General features: G+C 37.3%; 1 protein-coding gene across 3 annotated transcripts in view; it reads left to right on the forward strand.

Moving 5' to 3' along the window:
• LOC138698572 (dual specificity protein phosphatase 10-like) overlaps positions 1 to 2664 on the forward strand; it is a 338313-nt gene extending 335649 nt beyond the window's left edge. For all 3 annotated transcript variants that reach the window (XM_069824591.1, XM_069824590.1, XM_069824592.1), the window contains one exon: positions 2201 to 2664. In XM_069824591.1, coding sequence (XP_069680692.1) covers positions 2201 to 2514 — 314 coding nt within the window. In that variant the 3' untranslated portion in view covers positions 2515 to 2664. The remainder of the gene's footprint in view (positions 1 to 2200) is intronic.
• The last annotated feature ends 19921 nt before the right edge of the window (positions 2665 to 22585 follow it).

The raw sequence follows: 22585 nt of genomic DNA on the forward strand, positions 1-22585 counted from the left end.
GTGTTCTGCTGTATTGTTTGTAATGAGCACAACGTAAAACAATATGTTAATGGCTTATGAGCGAACATGTCAACGGACCAGTTATTACTACCAGTTCAAGAAATAAATTGTTTATGATCTCTTTTCTTTGAACGAGATGGCAGTACGGAAATTTCGCAAAATTTTGCTAGCGTAGCACGGATAACAACTTACACAGTAGCCATGACAGCCATAGATCCTTCCAGCAGTTTTGTTCCCATTCCTCTGCAGCGTGACGTCATTGTTGTCCACCAGTCCGGTGAGATTCGGAATACGCTGTATGTAAGAAAGAACCAAAGGAAAAAGATTCGATCCGGTGGTGTGGATTGAGGCTCAGCGTAGCTCAGTGGTTAGAGCACCCCGTGCGTAAAACTAGGGGTTCCGGGTTCAATTCTCGGCGCCGGAGTGAATTTTTCTCCATTAACATATGGTAAATGTCGTTTGTTGACACTGATACTCCACCTTTCGAAGACTTTTGTTTCCCAGTTTATCAGCTGACTGCTCTTTTCACTGCACCACCAGGTTATGCAATGATGACTTTGGCATCACGTAGGCATACCACTAAAATAACGCATCGGGAACACCATAAATATCATTCAAATGAACGCCTAAATCCAATTTCTCACCCTGAAAAATTCAGTACTGTACTTACTTCTTAAACAAAGTTACTGTACAATATATAACCGAAGATACATTGGTAGATGGATACTGATTATGGCCTGGTTGTTCAGGACAGCCAAGGTTACATGTATAGGCCTACTGTACTCGTGTTATAATAAATAGCCTCGACTTTCAGGAAACGGGAGTACAATTCGTTTGCTTTGCGGATATGCCACATCCACAACCTTATTAAGTATCTGGCAAAGTCAGCGCGCGTGTTATCAGCTGCTGACGCATTCGCGAAGTGAATCTCGTGTCTTGGGGATTGCAGGCCTTGACGATAAGCTCGAGGAATGATAAGAGATCGTTCCTAAGTGTTGCCAACTTGATAGGGTATTGCAGCAAAATTCAGACGTGGTAGGATGACAACGGTAACACGTGACCAATAATTGTGGGACGGCAATGGCAAAAGAAATCCGGAAGAATCGAAACTGCTGTTTCAGTTTGGGGATGGAGATAGGAAGAGACTGAGGAATATCAGTGAATTTTGAAAATTACGGGAAAATGAAAATGTGAGGGATTTTTTAAAAAAATCCTGAAACTTTATTCTTTCGTCAAATAATCGAGATAATTTTTTCTGCGTTTTAGAGTACAGAATATGACAGACATGACACGACCATGCATAGAGTCTATTGGGTAATATATAACTTTAAGTCGTCCACCACCCAATGAGGAAGAACTATGACATTGCAGTAGTGCAATGAGGACATGGGTTTTGAAGGATCAGTCATACAGAATAGCTGTACGTAACGATCCCAACAGTAGGTTTTTTCCTTTCTCTCCTTCCTTCTACCTGAAGACGAAGGGAGAACCACCCTTCCACCCTTCGAAACGCTGTGTCTTAATTTCTGATTGTGACAACCAGCAATGGAAAAAGTCCAAACCCCTCACCTAAACATTAAGGTATTAATAACTATGGCGAAGCGCGAATTTATCAGTTTTTGTTTTTAACAGTTTCATTGCTGTATTTATGTTTCGTAACTTAACTTTCTTCCCTCTGAGCTTGATTTTATTTCGTAATATGTAGGCCTATTTTGTCTTTCTCGTGTTAAATTCTAATACTTGGTTAACATGTTTCGGCCTGTTATGGGCAGTCTTCAGAACTGGTTGATTTTATAATGATTTTATTGTGTACTTAATTTCACGCCCATCAGGATATTTTAATTGAAAAATACATTAAAGTCTTGTAAACATAAAATTGTTTAGTCCTGATCAGGAGACACTGATGAAGACGCAACATCGCGTCGAAACGAGTCGTCTGTCCAAGGTATATAGCCTTTTAAAAAAAAAATAACACTTTTTAACGTGTGACTAAACAATTTTATGTTTTTAACTAAGTTTTAACGTGAACTAGAATCAATAAAGTTTTGAAATGAATAGCTAATTTATTTCCAGGTTCATTTTATAATTAAGTTCAGGGGGAAAAATGACTGTAGAAAACAAGCAAATGTCAGGGAATTTTCACCATGTCATTGTAATTATAAATTGTTAGTAACGAGCCGCCGCTGTCTTTGTGTTGCAGAGGAGGCACGGAAGACGGGCGCGAGCGTGCTGGTGCACTGCCAGGCCGGCGTGTCGCGCTCCGCCACCATCACCATCGCCTACATCATGAAGCACAAGCTGCTGTCCATGGTGGAGGCCTACAAGCTGGTCAAGAGCGCGCGCCCCATCATCTCCCCCAACCTCAACTTCATGGGCCAGCTGCTGGAGCTGGAGCAGGGGCTGCGGTCCGCCGCCGGCCCGGGCCCCTCGGAGCAGGACTGCAAGCCCGCATGCCACCAGTGCCGCTGGACCCACCAGTCCAGCGAGGAGGTGTCCTCGGGATGCAGCGTCTAGTCCGATCCTCCGCAAGATCTGTTGTGCCTTCTCCGCTCGCTCACGAGCACCACCGGCAGCGTTCAGTTCCCAGCGCGAGGGAGCTGCGGCACCGGGAACAGGTTCCGGATAGAGATGGAGCGCTCGGGACTGACGGCGACGACTGGCGAAGTCAGCACTCAACCCGGTTGCCAGGCAACGGACGGCTGTTTCCAAGACAACCATGCAACCCAGTTGGTATATAGACAACAGACAGCTGTTTCCAAGATACACGACTCAGTTGCCATGACAACCGCTGGTATATAAACAGACAGCTGTTTCGAAGATACACGGCCCAGTTGCCATGACGACCGTTGGTATATAGACAACAGACAGCTGTTTCCAAGATACACGACCCAGTTGCCATGACGACCGTTGGTATGTAGACAACAGACAGCTGTTTCCAAGATACACGACCCAGTTGCCATGACGACCGTTGGTATAGAGACAGACAGCTGTTTCCAAGATACACGACCCAGTTGCCATGACGACCGTTGGTATATATACAACAGACAGCTGTTTCCAAGATACACGACCCAGTTGCCATGACGACCGTTGGTATATAGGCAACAGACAGCTGTTTTCAAGATACCCGACCCAGTTGTCATGTAGACTGTCGACAGAATGGGTAATGATCCTTTTTGGTCACGCTGCTTCAGTTCGTCAACCCAGGAGTAACGTCAGTCCTACTGTACAGAGAGATGGAACAGCACCAGTATTGCTGTGACTTCAGTACTTAAGAGGGATTTGCAGACAAGCACGAGGGCAGCAACTGATGGACAAGGAAGACCAGGATCTCCGTACCTGTCACGATTGTCTAAGGATTGTATAGACTGTTGAAGAGGGCCTCTACGGGATTCGTCATCGACTGTCTCGTCTGTTGAATCTGGAGCGCAGAGTACCACACCGAGTTGCGGTTGGCATGGAAACAGCAACGGGATGACGACCCCGGCTAGTGTAGACGTCATGTCTACATGTTTGTTGAAGCCTCTGACAACATTTCATGCAATTCTGAGAACTGAAAACTTGGTAGCTGTGTGCAGAAACATAGGGTTGAACCTGTTCTGTTCCGAGATTCTTTGTAATTTTATCAAATAACTGATTAAAAACTGCTAAGGGCGAGTTTCCATCTCTTGTTTGGGTTTCTAGTTGAGAGTCACCATAGTACAAAACCTGTTGAAAAGAAGGCTCATAAGGACTTAGAATGAATGAATCGAGACAAGACGGAAACAGAAAGAAAAAATAGGCAGATGAGTGCCTTAAGAGTTCCTAAAACCTGTTCCCGCTTATATGACATGAAACAGCAAAAAGTGATGTACAGGTCGTGGTCATGCTGGATGAAAGTAGTATTCACGTTCTGTATCTTTTGGTATCGTTGATGTTTGGTGTCATATAAGGAAAAAAGGTGTACGGTGTGAAAGTTAACCAATTACGTTTACGGAAAAAGAAATGTAACGAAGCAGTAGAAATGGACGGTGTACAGAGCCTTGGGTTTTTTTATTTGTCAAAGTTGGACAGATTTGTACATATAATTATAAGGCATGAGAATTTTTTTGATTGAAAATGTGTCAATCAACTCACCCCATGTAAACATACAGATTTAAAAAACGAAAGGAGGATGGAGTATATTATATAGTTGAATGTTTTATAGTTACGGGTTTTTTTATTTATTACACAAAACGGAGAGTGAATGGAAGAGGTTTCGACGGACCCACATATCTCTATACACGGCCAGAGGAAAATTCAAATAATAATAATAATCAAAACACAATTTATACATATTTACATGTAGGCCTAAGACAGCAGTAAGATGTGCCTTTTCTGTGACATAAGTGGCTTTTGTACTGACATGAAACGAGAGGGTTAGCTTCAGGGTATGCTGCCTTAGATACATCTTCCTCAAAATCTTCTGGATGCCGGAATGTTTAAAAGTAACAGGGTATGTCACCAGCCACGAACATAACATTCTCCTCTTAATGTTGCAGTTATGGTTGAAATTATTTATCAAATTTACAGTTAAAATAAAGAATGGAATTCTTTTCCATACTTTTCATATAGTATCTTAATAATTAGTGGATCTTCTACGTAAACATGCAGCAAATAGATATATACCTAAAAACATAATAAAACTGACAGCCAGAGTTTTATGTGAAAATGTGTCAAATAACGAAAACAGTTTGAGAAAAATAATGCAAATATAATGTTTGCGAATAAGCAAACAACGCATCGAATGTATAGCCTCAAAGGAAAACTGCAGCTAGAAATATATTTCCAAAGAATACAACTTAGACCCTCGATTCAACGAACTGAGATGTCTGAAAATGCCGATTTTAGGTTTTGGAAGCGTCTTAACGAAATAAATAAAACAATCTTAAGAAAAAGCAAGAAACCGGTACATATATATATCAAAATTATAACCGGAGAAATTAAAACAAATCGATAAAAGAAACTGACGCGGACTAAAAAGAAAACTCTTGTCTGTGTTCTTTGGTTTCACTAAATTTTAGTCTTTTCGTTTCCCATATCCATAAAATCCAGATCCGTTGAATAGAGGGTAAGTAAGACAAAACTGAATAATTCAGACTACCATCCAGATTTAGTGTGAATTTTTAAATAATGTTTATTTCCGTTTGTTAGAGAAAACAAACTGGCATTCAGAAGGCTTGGCGAAAGATGGAAGCACATTTTGCTACGTAAATGTCGATGTTCCATTATTCTACATCACTATAGTAACGCAGTTTACCTGCCTCTATTTTGTTGTAATTTGAGATCCCTAAATAAGGGGAAATGTATTTATATCATTGAAATTATTAGTAACGTCAATTAAAAGAGATATTTATACATATGTATTTGGCCTAATTATTTGTAGAATCTATCACAGAAATATGCATGTATTAGTAGGAGTTATCATCGGCAGACAATCCATGAGGGACCTTTGCTTTTAGCAGTGTTTCAAACATTAACAAATTTAATAGGGACAGAAATTTGTAAAAAGTTTAGTTTTGCCTACTATTTTTGGACAGTCCTAGTGGGTTATGAGTGCTTGGAAGATATTGTGCCATGTTAATGGGTCATTTAACGTTGAAGTTATGAAGTTTCCGATGTAGTTCAAGAGGAAGAGTGTATAAAAAGAAAAATATGGAAGAGCAGTCCATGAAATGTGAATTCAGCTTAATAACATTATTTCCTTTTATTATACCATTATTATTATTATATTATTATTTGGCCATAATAACTAAACATTGTATACTACAATAATATTTATCATTATATATTGTACATAAACGAAAACGCCCTCCCGAGATAACATAGAACAACATGGGGTGGCTTTGAAGGTATTGAATCTAGTCGAATACGTGGGTTAAATGGCTGTGTTTACGTTTTTATTTTTCTGTCTTAGTTCTTTTGACTTACTATAATTATTATTATGTTAGGGGACACATGGTTTGTGTGTGTGTTAGACTGATTACTGTTTTGTAATAGATGTTAAAAACAACTTCGTATGTAGTTTGCTAGACAGGAAAAAGATTGAGTTTTTTTTCTTTCGTTTGAAAGTTTGTGAGATAAAAAAACCAGCATCACATTAAATGAAAGGACTACATTCCTTATTATTAATTTATTTCTACTCTCATCGGAATTTGTAAATGAATACTTATAAAACAAACTTTCAGAAAATTATAAGACATCTGTGTTGTTATTCCAGACTACCTTAAATCCTTTCATTCCAGTCTCAAGTCAACTGAACTGAAAATGCTTTTATTATATTTGAGTCGAGGATCCGTATACACTGCAACTTATTGGTTAAATGTGTTCTCACTCTTATATTTTCTGCTTTGTTCCCTGCTTTCTCTGTTAGAAGTTCCTGCGACCTCAAGAGGCGTTGTCTTGTCCTTAGAGACATCTGCCCGCAAAACAGGGAACTTTGTGAAGCGAGAAACAGCTGTGTATTTTATCTGAAACTCATGGCAAGCTTCTTACGAGTACTATGGAATTTTATTGCCTCTTAAAAGCCCTTAGCCCTCTGCCGGGTTGAAACCTGGAGATTTATTATCTACAGGAAAGTAATTTAACCTCTAGATCAAGATAAACTTTAATTAAACAGTAACATAACTATTTAATTGCAGGAAATATAATGATAGGTTGCTATAGCAACAAAGAGAAGGTTTTTCAGTTCAGTCGATCGTCAGATTTTTCAGACACAAAAATCCCAGAAATGCATTCCTTTTATCTTCACTGGGAAAATGGGAGGAAAGATTGGGAGTGGCACTAGACATATTTAGTGTTACACGCTCCATTTAGCGTTCGCCGCAGAAGCTCCAAAGAGTTGAAAGATATTTAGTGTCGTAGTTTCCCTATGCTTTCTGCATCGATTAATGGAATAATTTTGCGCATTATAAAGAAATTGTAGAATTATGGCAGGGGAAACTAACTCCGGCTTCATCTACAGACTCTAATATCCAGGAGGAAGGCTTTGTGTTGGAAATATTCTTTTTGCACCCATCAATACAAAAAGTCAAGTCCTGTAATGTCAAGCGATGTTGTCACATTTTCGTTACAATGATCATTCCTGATCACAATTATTTTTATGTCGACATCAATGTATGTATATTACATGTCGTACTAAAAAGGAGTATGGCTCCTCATGGTACGGTGTCAGCACGACGAAGGACCGTGATTTCAACGTAGATTACACCACGGCTGTCGAAGAACATGGAGAAATGCTCCATGACAGATTTATTCGTTACAAGTCTTAAAAGATTTTCAAGGAATCGAACTGTGGACGCTTTCGACAACTATCTTGAAAAGTATTCATGCTGAGATCAGTGTTCAAATTGTGGTAAGTCCAGAAGAATTTTTTTCTGAACGAAAACGAGTAAAATTTCATGCAAGTATTTCCCTTTCCTTTACTATGAATCCGCCATTTCCTCTGAATTCACAAACATCCTCGCTGATGCAATAGCGGCGGGAAACTACTGCACCGTACCTCTTGCCGCAAGAAACCGCCTCTACTGAATCCGTACTTCGAGGCAAGTAACCATGGAAACCCCCGAACTTGGCGCCAACACCTGAGTATTCATACAAGCAAGAAAATAAGATTCTTCGGCTGATTCTGAGATAAGTAGCTTCAAAGCTGCGACGAATATTCGACGGTCGTACATTCGATGCCCATGTAAGTATCACGCCAGTTAATGGCTTCAAGACGGTCTAAGGGTTTTCCAATTAGCTAGTTACTAGAGTTATTAATTTTATTTCGGAAAATGTCCTTTCCTAAAGAAGCTTAGCCATAAAACTTCTCCTGGAAGTAGAAGGTCCTTGAACTTATCCTCGAGTCCTGAGACATTTGATATTTTATTTTTAAAGTTCAATATAATTATACACTTAAAAAAACGAGGAAAAATATTGAAAAAATTCTGCAGGTTACAGTTTGGGCACAAATGCAGGTATATCTATACAGGGTGTTTAAAAAATACGGGGCATAATTTCAGGTATGTATTTCCCACATGTAGACAATCAAAATAGTTCATTACAACATGTGTCCGGAAATGCTTCTTTTCCGAGTTATGGCCTTCACAACATTGAAATTCACCGGAACGTTTTTCTTTCTGCAGGTCGTTGTCATTACAGAAGATGTTCAAAATGTCCACCTCCTGCTTGAATACAGACCTCACATCGATGTCTCATTGACCTGCGAACACGATCCCAAACTCCAGGAGTATTGCGTATGTCCTCAGATATGATAAGGATACAATTGATACGCTTTCAACAGTCTCCAGACAGTCGTATGAGGAACATTGACTTGCAACGCTACCCTTCGTGTGCTGATAGAAGGAGTCATGTTCACAGCCACCAGAATCTCCTCCTGTACTTCTGGAGTTGTAGATCTTGGTCGTCCCCTTCCCAAACCAGGAAAGTTAAATTTTCCATACTCGCACAGACGGTAATGGAGACATACAAATGTCTTCCGATCTGGACATTGTCGCTGTGGGTACCTCTCCTGGTACAAACGACGGGCCAGTGCAGCATTGCCGTCCGCCTTACCGTACATGAAGTGTATCTCTACCAGCTCTTGATTTGAATACATGTCGCACAGTCTAACGCCTACACAACACTGAATGTAATCTTCGCCTCGGAATGAACTGTCAGAGTGCCCTCTTAATGTCTCCTTTGACGGCAACGACCTGCGGAAAGAAAAACGTTCCGGTGAATTTCAAAGTTGTGAAGGCCATAACTCGGAAATAAAGCATTTCCGGACACATGTTGCAATGAACTATTTTGATTGTCTACATGTGGGAAATACATACCTGAAATTATGCCCCGTATTTTTGAAACACCCTGTATATATAATTTGAACTGGTAATGGAAATTACGGGAAAACGGCTGAACGGATTTTAATAAATGGCCCCTCATTTTGAAGCTTGGAACCCAAAGTTTTTCGGAAAAGTAGTAGTTTTCAGTGAAATGTCAATTTTCCTACATAATTTTCCTATTTTCCAAAATCCATCTGTTGCCAGTTTTGAGAATTAATTTTATCGAATCACGGCCGACTTGATTGAATTTCAGAACAAAACACACACTACAATAAACAACAGGCTATTACACGAAGGCCATGACCTGCAGGATTGCCGACATATTTAGAGCTCAATTCAATTTGTTATTAAAAACTGATTCTGCAGTGTATAACAATTTTCTGAGTACAGCTGTGTATTGGATATTCAAATCTACGAAACTTGAGGTGGTTTCATGACATTATTATTAGAAATTAAATATTATTATAGTTAATATCATGATGCATCTATTTTTCATTAATTGTACATAATATTGATGCTATATTGATGACATGAAAGTGAAACGTTTTGAGGTTATGTAAGTAAATGTAGAGAATATCTTAATTTGATCTTCATTTCTATAATTTACTGAGTGGCTGCTATATATAACTACAAAACTTAAGATAATAATATTGTTATTAAAAATCAAATATTTTTATACTTATTAGCCCAGTGGGGTTGGGTCTTTTTCATATACTTAATGGCGGTGTAGTGTAGATATTGATGTGTGTCGTTGTCTTCAGTATTGACTCGACAGAGCGCAAACATTACAGTTCCTAAGGAAAGATCAAAAGGTATTACTTACTGATAAAATAAGAGGCCTAGAAAATTGTGTAGTCTCCAGATCATTTCAGCAAGATCTCTTAGTAGGATAAAATGATTTTACGCTCTACATTTCAAGTTCTACATGCAGCAGCTATACGAAAATGCTATTGTTCGAAAGCTTAGCAAACCTGACATTTTTTTAACTTTCGCCTACATTCCACAATGACCTGAAATAGCTACTGCTATCGTCCTGACATTGATACTTGCGTTTTCGCGTTGAAACTCAAAAACAAGTTGGATAGGTTCAAGAGAAAGTATTTGGCCTAAAAAAATCCATTCAGAGGGAGTATGTTTCATTATTATGGAAGCAAATAACTATTAAAAAGACAACTATTCTTCATTGAAAATAAATCTGAAAAATGTTTATTTGAACGTCTAACAAACTTAGTTTGCAGCAGCATTTGCTGCACAAGCCACTAGTTATATTATACTTCGAGTCAGTGCACACACATCTTATATTCATGTATGAAGTAAGGTATAGTATACTGTACTTCAACCACGAGAAAGTCTCCAGGGAATGAGACGCAGCGGGGTGATGCTGTGAATGGATGTCGATGTCATAAGGTCACACACATGGGTACTCGTATCTCTAGTGGCTATCTCTCAAAGCACAAACGATAACACTGATATACACATTTTTATACTACCCTAGTTACAAAATTAGATCACGGTTAATTTCCTGGTCTTTTAATCCCTCCACAAAGAAATAGCATATGCAGGAGAGCACATCATTTTTAAACTGACGTTAAAACGGTAATATCTATCTACTTCGCTCCAAAAGATGACGCAATAGTAAGCACATTCCTTTCACGGTTTATCTCCTGGTTGGAGAACAGTACAATACTATACACTTGGGACGAAATGCCGAATGCGCGGATCCGTCATTCATGCGAAACGTTTTTTTTAACGTGTAAAACCTTAACGAAATATCAAACGTAATTTCAATTTAATGAGAAAATTATTATTCATACACAAATGGAGTCGCTACTAAATTCGAGAAGCATAAAGAAAAAAATAGATAATTTAGCACAGCCTAATTCTAATTGTTATACTTAACTGTGGAATTGATTTCCAAATGAATCCAATTCTCTGTAATGACATCATTATATTATTATTTGAATAATTTCGAGGGAAAAATTGTTCCGGAGCCGGGTATCGAACCCGGGACCTTTGGTTTAACGTACCAATTGGATCGGTGTCGGTTAGAGTTCCCGAGTAGCTCAGTGGTAGAGCTTGGTACGTTAAACCAAAGGTCCCGGGTTCGATACCCGGCTCCGGAACAATTTTTCCCTCGAAATTATTCAAATCAACTTTACAGGGAGTTATACCTGAAAATCTTGATTTGTATATTATTATTATTATTATTATTATTATTATTATTATTATTATTATTATTATTATTATTATTATTACTATTACTATTATTAATTACAATTTTAAATAGATAATCACAAGACGTCCACCGCTGTGGAGTAACGATTAGCATGGCTGACCATGGAACAAACGGGCCCGGATACAAATCCTGGTTGGATCAAGTTACCGGCACCTGACTCTGGACTCATTTCGCTGGAATTAGACCTTCATCTCACTCAGACGGTAGACAAACAGAACAGTTGATAAAACGTAAATAACCAATAATAATAATAATAATAATAATAATAATAATAATAATAATAATAATAATAATCATACCATGTATTGTGGATCCCTATCACCACGGCATAGCGCGTCCTCAGGTTGCGGATAGACGAGACGGCCTCCAGATATAATTATGGAGGGTAGCTGCGAATATATAGAATAAGCAGTCGCGAACAGCCGATAAGGGATGGTCCTCCAGCTTAGGGGTTGGGCAAAGAGCTAACAACCCATCACCGTAAAAAAAAAAAAGCTTGTTATGAAACCCCAAAATAAGTCTCGGAATGAAACTGATTCTGTGCCTGTTACTATTCGTTTGAGAAGTTTTTGTCATCTAGTCTGCTGTCAAAAAACTTAAAAGTTAGAATTTATAAAACAGTTATATTACCGGTTGTTCTGTACGGTTCTGAAACTTGGACTCTCACTTTGAGAGAGAACAAACGTTAAGGGTGTTTGAGAATAAAATGCTTAGGAAAATATTTGAGGCTAAGAGGAATGAAGTTCCAGGAGAATGGAGAAAGTTACACAACGCAGAACTGCACGCATTGTATTCTTCACCTGGCATAATTAGGAACATTAAATCCAGAAGTTTCAGATGGGCAGGGCATGTAGCACGTATGACTGGATCCAGAAATGCATATACAGTGTAGTTGGGAGGATTTGAAGAGGTGAGATATGATGGTAGGGACTGGATTAATCTTGCTCAAGATAGGGACTGATGGCGGCTTATGTGAGAGCGGCAATGAACCTCCGAGTTCTCTAAACGCCATAAGTAAGTGAGTGAGTAAATAATAATAATAATAATAATAATAATAATAATAATAATAATAATAATAATCACAATACGAATCTTCGGGTTCATATCGTGAAATACCACATACTATTACCAACTCCATCGACGCTAAAAATAATCTAGTAGTTGGTACAGCCTCGTTAAACAACCGACTGAAAAAAGGGAAGGAAAGTAATAAGAAGGTGAAGGAAGAAGGGAAAATGATTGAAAGAAACACGAGATAGGTGGAGAAATGAAAAAATTGACAAGTAGGCAAAAATATAGGTGCAGGAAAAAGGAAGCGACTGTTGTGGTTGAAGTCTACGACGTAGACTGACGTGAATACGCATTTTTAAGGAAAGTAGGCTAAGAGTGCTGTGAGGTGAGTTCCCTGACTCCGTCTGCAAATAGCCGCGGCCTGGTGAATCACACACCGCTCGCACCTTGCTAAATCTGGCAGAATTGCCGCTTGACTCATTCCCGTCCATACACATTATAGGATATTCTTATGACGTCCTCAAACAGTGGGGCGCGAACTGCTTCTATTTGGTTAACTCTGCAAAATATACTTGGAACCGAAATAGGTAGAAATGGGACTAATTTATGAAAGAAGAAGCATAAGACAAACTTTACACCCATCCTTCTGTCCTCCCACAACCCATAGTTATACTAAATGGCGCATTTTCATTGATACATTAAATAATCACGTTAAATTAAAGAAATTAGAATGAACAAAATTATTTTGTGCGAGATCGTGCGTATTTGCTTTTTTTTTTTCCGCACAGAACCAATACGCGGTAAGTGTGAAATACCACATTCAGTATTCCCAACGTAACACACATAACAATTTCCCTCTTCTTACCGCTTAAGCGCGACATTCATTTTACTGCTTTAGGCTTTTAACATATTATTTTTAGAGACGTTTAACATAGTAATAATTATAAATTGGAAACTTACCACTGCAATTTCACCTAAATTGCAATGTTAATTATTGTTTTTAAATATTTGCAAAAATTAAGTAAAGTCTACTACTCCACGAAACTTATTGCATTCTTGATACAAGTAACATTAAGGAAGCCGTGAAAAAATCAACAAGATTCCAGATGCCGATGTTATTACTGCAATATGTTATATAAATAATATTGTTAAAATATTAAAATGAAAAATAAATCATTACATAACCTTACCGTTTGTTTTAAGTTCGCATTTATAGACTGGGGGGGGGGGAAGACAGACGTATATCACGGCCTGCTGGAGTATAGTAAACACAGAAAACATTTTACAGCAACAATGTTGAAGAAAGATATTTTGGTGTTCCGAAGTTGGCATCATTAAACAGAAACCAATATGGAGATTTCATTGCAACTAATTACAAATTCGTCTTTCAGGTATGTAATAAACGATCTTCGCACAAAATAATGTACGATACACGAGCGGTATGTTTGTTTTCATGTTCTCGGAAATTAAAAAGCTCAACTACGTTTCGCTTTTTCAATCTTTTCCTCGACCATGAAAACGTCAACATACCGCTCTTGTAACGTATATTACTATTGTACGAGATCGTGCGTATTTGCTTGTTTTCCGCACAGAACCAATACGCGGTAAGTGTGAAATAACACATTCAGTATTCCCAACATAACACACATAACAATTTCACTCTTCTTACCGCTTAAGCGCGACATTCATTTTACTGCTTTAGGCTTTTAACATATTATTTTTAGAGACGTTTAACATACTAATAATTATAAATTGGAAACTTACCACTGCAATTTCACCTAAATTGCACTGTTAATTATTGTTTTTAAATATTTGCAAAAATTAAGTAAACTCTACAACTCCACTAAAGTTACTGCATTCGTGATGCAAGTAACATTAAGGAAGCCGTGAAAAAATCAACAAGATTCCAGACTCATCATAGATTGGGGGGAAAAAAAAGACAGACGTATATCACGGTCTGCTGGAGTATAGTAAACACAGGAAGCAACAATGTTGAAGGGAGATATTTTTGTTTTGCAAATTTGCCGTCATTAAACAGAAACCAACATGGAGATTTCATTGCAACCGAAAAGAAATTCGTCTTTCAGGTATGTAATAAACGATCTTCGCACAAAATAATGTACGATACACGAGCGGTATGTTTGTTTTCATGTTCTCGGAAATTAAAAAAGCTCAACTACGTTTCGCTTTTTCAATCTTTTCCTCGACCATGAAAACGTCCACATACCGCTCTTGTAACGCATATTACTATTTTGCACCATCGTATTTTTTTGCTGTATTTACAGCTACTGTTGTTAGGCCTTGAAAGTTAGAATTCCCACACAGAAACTTGTTGCTAGGGAAACCATCCTTCATAACATAAAACTATACTGGAATAGATCCATCACAATGCACCTAGTGCGCTGCTTCCTTCCTTCTACAGCTGTATCGTTGAACCCAGTTTCACAAATGAGCGCTTGCCCTGTTCGTGGATTGTCCTGTAGAGATGTTCGGCCGAAACGAAACCGCACACATCAATCCTTTACAGCTGATTTCCCTAGGCGTCTCTCTCCTTACTGCAATCATTCCGCGATGGATTTCAGTAGGTGTACGCCAGTGATGTCAAAGCAAGCGCATTTTTCTGACCTTGACGTCGCGCGCGGGCATCAAGCGCTAAGTATGGAAAGAGGAAGGGTTGTGTATATGAATAAGCAGCGTATTGGATTAAGAAAACAGTGGTGCACAAACTTGAGACGGAACGTGAAATTTTATGTCGTTATTTTTATATGGCTTCTTTCTGTTTGATATTATCTATATTGTCTGTAAAACAAAAGTACTAACACTGATTTCTTAATATTGCACTCGTGTTGTAAATGTTAATAACATAATAAAGAGTTAAGAAGGAATATTCACATAAATTCCGTAATAGTACAACTATACTGTACTAAATGGATGAAACACATCATTCATAAAGAAAGTGATATCCCCCCCTCCAAAAAAAGAGAGAGAGATTAAGTACGACATGATAAGTTGGAATTGATATTGATGGTACCTTTAGCCTTATAAAAGTAATCAATAAACCAATCAAAACTACATTACAGTACAAAGCAAAGTTACCTAGGTACTGTATATGTTTTAAGCGTAACTAATATTACATAATAAAACTCTTATCGCATTATGCTTTTAAGGTGATATCTGTGAGCAACTTCCTATCATCAGAATATTAAATTATTTTCTCGAAATGTGCTAAAGCTATAGAGCTGACATTTTTACAACACATGGGCACATATCTTAGCTTATGATGTAACAGTAGTTGCTTTGTTAATTCATTTCCATACAAACAATTTCCATGCGAATATTTTCAAAAATTTCAATACACTATCTTCAGTAATACGTATATTAGATTTACGAAAACATTCTGTAAGGCTACTAAATAAATAGGCTTATACCTTAAAATTTCACTTTTCTATAAAAAAAAGTTGAGAAAATATTTCTTTTGGATAAAAAAAATCAAACTTGTTAAAAATGAGCATTAAAATTAAAACTTACATTCTTATAACGCACTTATACTTCTCAGACAAATCTAAAAATTAACATGGATACAGTTTTAATAAGTTCTCCTCCCTTTATCTATTGAATCAGTGCTGGTCATCCCTGAATATAGCTCGACCAAGCGGCATATACCACCTCTTTCGTCTGTCTCTTTCCTTTCCGCTGTAAAGCGCTTAGGCTCTCCTGAGCTCTAAAGCGCTCGCTTGCTCCTATGGGCATCAATTGACATGACTGGTGTACGCCCTTCTGCTGTTAAAAAACAAATTACAGCACGCTGTGCACTTTCGGACGCGTCCATCTTCCACATTCTTATTTATTTTTATTTATTAGAAGCAACAATAACAGGTATGACAACCACGCATACAAGTAGAATAGAAAGTCATAAACACTGTTGCCAATATCCCTAAAGTGAACTCCTGCTGATACTCCTGTAGCCTAAGTTTCGGCCGACTTTCATTTGAACTAACCAAATATATTACAAACTAGCCGTACCCATGCGCTCCGCTGCACCCGTTAGAAATAAATATAAAGTAATTATATAATTAAAATAGGACATTTGATCCAGGGAACATTCGTGTTTGATAGAAGGATAAATCGTTTAATATGTTACTTAATTTAAATTGAATTAAAAAATTAAAATGCGATCATTTTGATCCAGAGACCACACATTTGGTCATAAAAATTAGTTTAGGAAATACAAGAAACGAATATACACAATAGCCTATCAAGTTTTCTGTGCATAAGAAGCTATTTTAATCTTACCTGTTCTCGATTCACTCAGAAGTTACTGTGATAACATTATAGCATTATGTCCAGCTAGAGAAACTACACTTTCCAATAGTGAATTAATAATTAATTATACAAATTGGTTAATTTAGCTTCCGATATTACTTCATAGAAACGCATAAACATTATCTGTAGGCTATCTTTCATAGCTTTCGATTGTTGCTGTCTAAGGCCCCCTTATAGACGAAGTCATTTGTTTTTTATTCCATTACACGACCTTAGATGGCAGTTATTTTAATTTTAAAACTCATTTATCTCATTAAATATCAGTCCTATCAAAATTTTTCAAGGAATACAACTTATCGCAAATTATTTTTAAAGAAACTTTTGTTATGTAACCTTTTTCACAAAAATCAATAATAAGCGAGATATTTCGATTTATTTAATTCAGGCCCCCTTATAACTTCCCTTTTAAATAATGTACTTTGAATGCCATATAGCCTATAATCTAAGTTACAACGAACTTAATTTATATTCAAATTTTCATCGAAATCCGTTCAGCCATTATCGCGTGAAAAGGTAACAAACATACAGACAGACAGACAGACAGACATACAAACAAAAATTTCAAAAAAGCAATTTTCGGTTTCAGGGTGGTTAATTATATATGTTAGGACCAATTATTTTTGGAAAATCGAAAATTACCAGAAAAATTTCGGCTACAGATTTATTATTAGTATAGATAAATAGAAAAGAACTGTCATAAAAGAGGAGGAGGAAAGTATAGCCTACGTCCAATTCAATTTCAAAGAATCAAACCCAGAATCACTGCATGTGTATGCATAAATTCAGCTTCTTCGCCATTTCGAACGACATAAATATAGCCTCTGTAGTTGACACATCGTCGATAAATAAAGACGATAACCCCTTGTAAGTAATCCGTGGTTGACAAGGGGCACCCCGGCCCCTAAGTGCCTGAGTCATATTTCACATCAAGTGTTTGTGCAACCCCCCACCACCCCACCCCACCCCACCCACGGCCGCCATGACTCAACCGATCATTAGGATCTCCGCTTTAAAACACGGCATCACCATTAGCAACTTCATCATCATTTATCGCGCCAAGACGTAAAAACGCAGTCGAGACAGCCATTGTTTCCGTCTCCATGGAGACTTCTGCCCGCAACATTCACTCGAATCGATCTCTCGAAAGACTTTCGATTTTGACGACAATTACACAAGTTATGGCAATTGAAAGAGAAGCCATTTCACCATGCGTGACTAATCTATGTGTAATAGGAAATATACGACAGTTAAATCGCAAAATATACCGGGAGTTCCAGAAGTGTCGATGCATTTTTATTAAAATTAATATTGCTCATTGTTACATATTAGGAAAGATACAATCCTGCTGTAATATAAAGAGTAGAAGTACTAAATGAAACCTTCCCAAGCTCACAGACAGATACACACATGATCTTCCATTTACTGTATGAGTATAAATCGCTTTTTTGTCTTTAAGCAGAATATTATTCTAACTTTTTTGTTCTGTTAAATCCAGCGCACAGACGAACACATGAAGATCATGGCGTACCGAATGGTATCCACTGGTGAAGGTTACTTATTTGAAACTTAATTTAGTTATATTTTATCAACAGTAATCTCACTAGAGGTTTTGATTTTATCGATAAATCTGCGAGTGGAACACGAGGAGATTTATCTAGAGAAAATCAAAATTCGAGTGGGATTTAATTGACTATTACACGATTAGAAGAAAGTAGGCTATATAAAGATTAGAAGTAACAAAATGTACAATAAAATATTAATTGGCTTACGAAAATACAACTGTCTTCAAATGTATTATTGTACCATCTCAACATTACGCTAGATGGCAGTAGTGTTTTATGATGATGTTTTCTTATTACCGGTATCAGTTGTGCCAACTATGGAATCATCATTAAACTCTGTGGACTGTTAATAGTCAAGAAGGCTTTGTTGATTCAGTTTCATTTTTATTAAAACATTTGCATACCATTTCAATCATCCGGATCCCAGTAATCAACGTCACTTGACAGATGATTTTCAATAAATCTTACTATTAAACAATCTCTGATACGTGACTATCCATAATATCATACAGCAGAAGCTATAACATAACCTAAATAATATAAACAAGTGTTGGAAAAGTTTTAATTACGGATGATGAAATAAACAAGAAACGTTTTAATTAACGATGATGAAATAAAAAATAAACATGAATAATTTTAAAAGAAACAATTATTGAAAGTACAATTTTCAAATTTGAATGTTTTAGTGGAGGTGGTTCAGTTGATGTTATATTGGACGTGTGCGTAAAAGAAGTGAACTCGTTGGTGTACATGGTGTATCCCTCAACTTATTCAGGATTTCCGAATGGTGCTCTTCATATATGACCAGTGATCTTTATTAATTCTTGTTCTTGAATGCCAATGCGAGTCATATTTGAAAGTGCTGTGGATCGACTGGAGTGGTTTGTAATTTTCTGTTTTTTGACGTCCAGACCAGTGCAGTTTGAAATGTTGGCAAACAAAGAAACAAATGCTAGGGTAGTGATAAAAATAAACAAATGCTAGGGACGCGATAAAATTAAACAAATGCTAGGGACGCGATAAAATTGTGCGATAAGCAGCCATGATTGGTTGAAATACGTCCTTTCGTACCGTTTTAGTGGTCGAAAGTACTGTGACGTAGTAAAAGTGTAATAGTCAACAGTAATCTCACTAGACGTTTTGATTTATCTAGAGAAAATCAAAACTCGAGTGGGATTTAATTGACTATTACACGATTAGAAGAAAGTATATAAAGATTAGAAGTAACGAAGTACTCCAATACAATAAAATATTAATTGACTTACGAAAATACAACTGTCTTCAAATGTATTATTGTACCATCTCAACATTACAAATATTACGCTAGATGCATGCTAGATGGCAGTAGTGAGCAATGCCTTCTCGTCGAGAAGTTCTCGATCTATTATACACGATGGGAATGTTAGTAGTCAAGAAGGCTTAGTTGATTCAGTTTCATTTTTATTAAAATGCAACATTCCACTTCAATTATCCGAATCCCAGTAATCAACGTCACTTGACAGATGATTTTCAATAAATCTTAATATTAAACAATCTCTGATACGTGACTATCCATAATACCATATAGCAGAAGCTATAACATAACCTAACTAATATACACAAGTGTTAGAAAAGTTTTAATTAACGACGATGACATAAAAAAATAAACATCAATAATTTTAAATGGAATAATTATTGAATGTACAATTTTCAAATTTGAATGTGGTTAGTGGTTCAATTGATGTTATATTGGACGTGTGCGTAATAGAAGTGGAACTCGTTGATTTAGGCCTACTTGGTGTATTCAACTTATTCAGGATTTCCGAATGAATAATTTTAAAAGGAATAATTATTGAATGTACAATTTTCAAATTTGAATGTGGTTGGTGGTTCAATTGATGTTATATTGGACGTGTAGAAGTAATAGAAGTGGAACTCGTTGATTTAGGCCTACATGGTGTATTCAACTTATTCACGATTTCCGAATGGTGCTCTTCATTTATTTGTAAATCGGATTTCAGAAGATGCATAGGTATGATCAGTGATTTTTATTAATTCTTGTTCTTGAATGCCAATGCGAGTCATATTTTAAACCGCTGTGCATCGACTGGAGTGGTTTGTAATTATATATATATATATATATTTTTTTTTTGACGTCCAGACCAGCGCAGTTTCAAATGTTGGCAAACAAAGAAACAAATGCTAGGGACGCGATAAAGTTAAACAAATGCTAGAGACGCGATAAAATTGTGCGATAAGCAGCCATGATTGGTTGAAATACGTCCTTTCGTACCGTTTTATTGGTCAAAAGTAGTATGACGTAGTAAGAGTGTAATAGTCAAAGAAAATACCTTGCTGATGTTATGAATTTTATTTCCAAAATGAAATTTACCAGAATTTTGGACAAAATGCCTGATACATTTTTTTCATTTTTTTTTTTTTTATAGAAAAGACGAAATAATTTTCCTGAAAAAAAAATATATTTCTCTAGATAGAATACCACTGTTTCAAGATTAAATGCGAGAAGTGACATATGTAGCAGACGAGATCCAGCATCTATTGTCCTGGATGTACCAGAATCCCATCAAAGTTGGGTTCCGAGTTCTGCGTCTCCGACTCATTTGTGACGTCGTGAAGACTGGGAATGACTGGCGAACAGTGGAATATTATTAATACAAGAAAAAAATAATACGACGCCTTACCTTTTTGTGCTTCCCACGAAGTTTCATGACTGCAGTTCTCCTCGTCATCACCATCAGAATTCATGTTGCTATGACTACCTATGTTGTCTATTACGTCCGGAACAATTTCGTCTTTTAGTTGAACTCATTTTCTAGCGTTTCCAAGTCTCTTCTGAATCTGCGGGCAGAAAAATATAGATTGCTTACACTGCTCGTGAGATTTCAAACTATTCAGTCGCAATAAATAATATTTCTCGATCAACGCTGTCGTATAATGCAGCTGCAATTACGTCTTTTACCCCTGTACTTATTTTCAAAGGCGCTTTCCTTCTCTTCCTGTGGAAGATTTCCTTGTAATATTTTATATTCACTGTGTTAAATTTAAATGTGGAGAGTATGAAGACAGAAATATCGAACTATTTCAAATCTCAAACATCCTTAAGGTACGGTCACACGTCGCTACTTTTGCAGCGCTACATTTATACTGCAGCTGCAAAAGTTGCGTGTCGTGTTCACACGTAAGCCAAAAGTAACGCGCTGCACTCTACTTTTCGTGCTGCGCAACCCGAGTGCTGCAAAAGTTGCAACTGGAGGTTGCGAGTCTGTTCACACACAAGGCGCTACTTTTGCAGCCGCAGTCATGCTGCAGGTTTCCATCTCCGTGTTGACTTCTCAATATACATTTTGTGGTTATGTTGGCATTATTAAGAAACTCATGCGAAAGCTTCCTTATCTATTATTTGCTTTTCTGTCGTATCTAGTATTCAGAAATTGACATTATTTTTACTATAAAGCTTTTAAAAACGCCTTTATACTTAAATGATAACCAACAGTATATTCACGTAATCAATGTCGGCAACCCTCCTGTTTGGAACTACGCTACGGAAAATTAAAAAAGAAATAATTATATCGTCAGCAATTATGCTCAGACTGTGTTGTGTATTTAATAACTGTTACAAATAATTTATTTTCATCACATTTAACATTCACATATATCCAAACAATAAAAGTATCATTGGCACATTTGGGTGGTAACACTGGTTGCAACCGCAGCAAAAGTTTCAACAAAACCGATATCAAAAATGCTGCGGCTGCAACTCTGAGAACCCTGTTCACACGTCGCTACTTTTAAGCTGCGCGCAGCATGGAAAAGTAGCGGGCAGCAGGTTCGGCAGGCGCTACTTTACGGGTTGCACCGTTGTTCACACGTCGCAGTACGAGAGTTGCGCAGTTTTTTGTACTGCAGCGCTGCAAAAGTAGCGACGTGTGACCGTACCTTTACAATCCCAAGCAAGAACAGCACAAACGTTCCACGAAATAACATTTCCGTCAGAGGTCTCCCAAACAGCTATCAGAGTGAAAATTGTCTCACCAAGAGTTAAGAAGAGAGCAGTGGTGGGACCTTGACGCAGGATCTTGCCTTTTGTTAGTGAACAAAGACAAATTTTACGTGCACTAATTCTATAATGGCGCCAAAGGTTTTATTATTCATCCGTCTCAAACCAATCACCTTCGGTCGACATTAATTCACGTACCTTGAGTACAGAGGCCACTAGACTAGCGAAGACGAAGGTTAACAAAGGAAGATAGCGTGATAGATCAAATAACGGGCTCTAGCGTGAATGTCCGGATGGCAGCCATGATGGCTTCCAGCGTTCCGTTTTGTAGCACTGTAGATATTATTTACCTTTGCAACCTAAAATAATAAGGGAACTTACAGAAGCGTTCCTGCATACTCTACAGATTTGAGGTAGGCTTAAATGTGTTAATCTCATTAATATGTTGAAAAAAAGAAGTTTTACGTGAATTTTATTTTTATTTTAGTGAGTTGTTTTACGACGCTTTATCAACATCTTAGATTATTTAGCGTCTGAATGAGATGAAAGTGATAATTACTTACTTACTTACAAATGGCTTTTAAGGAACCCGAAGGTTCATTGCCGCCCTCACATA

The sequence above is a fragment of the Periplaneta americana genome, chromosome 4, assembly GCF_040183065.1.
Source record: "Periplaneta americana isolate PAMFEO1 chromosome 4, P.americana_PAMFEO1_priV1, whole genome shotgun sequence".
NCBI classification, from domain to species: Eukaryota; Metazoa; Arthropoda; class Insecta; order Blattodea; family Blattidae; genus Periplaneta; species Periplaneta americana.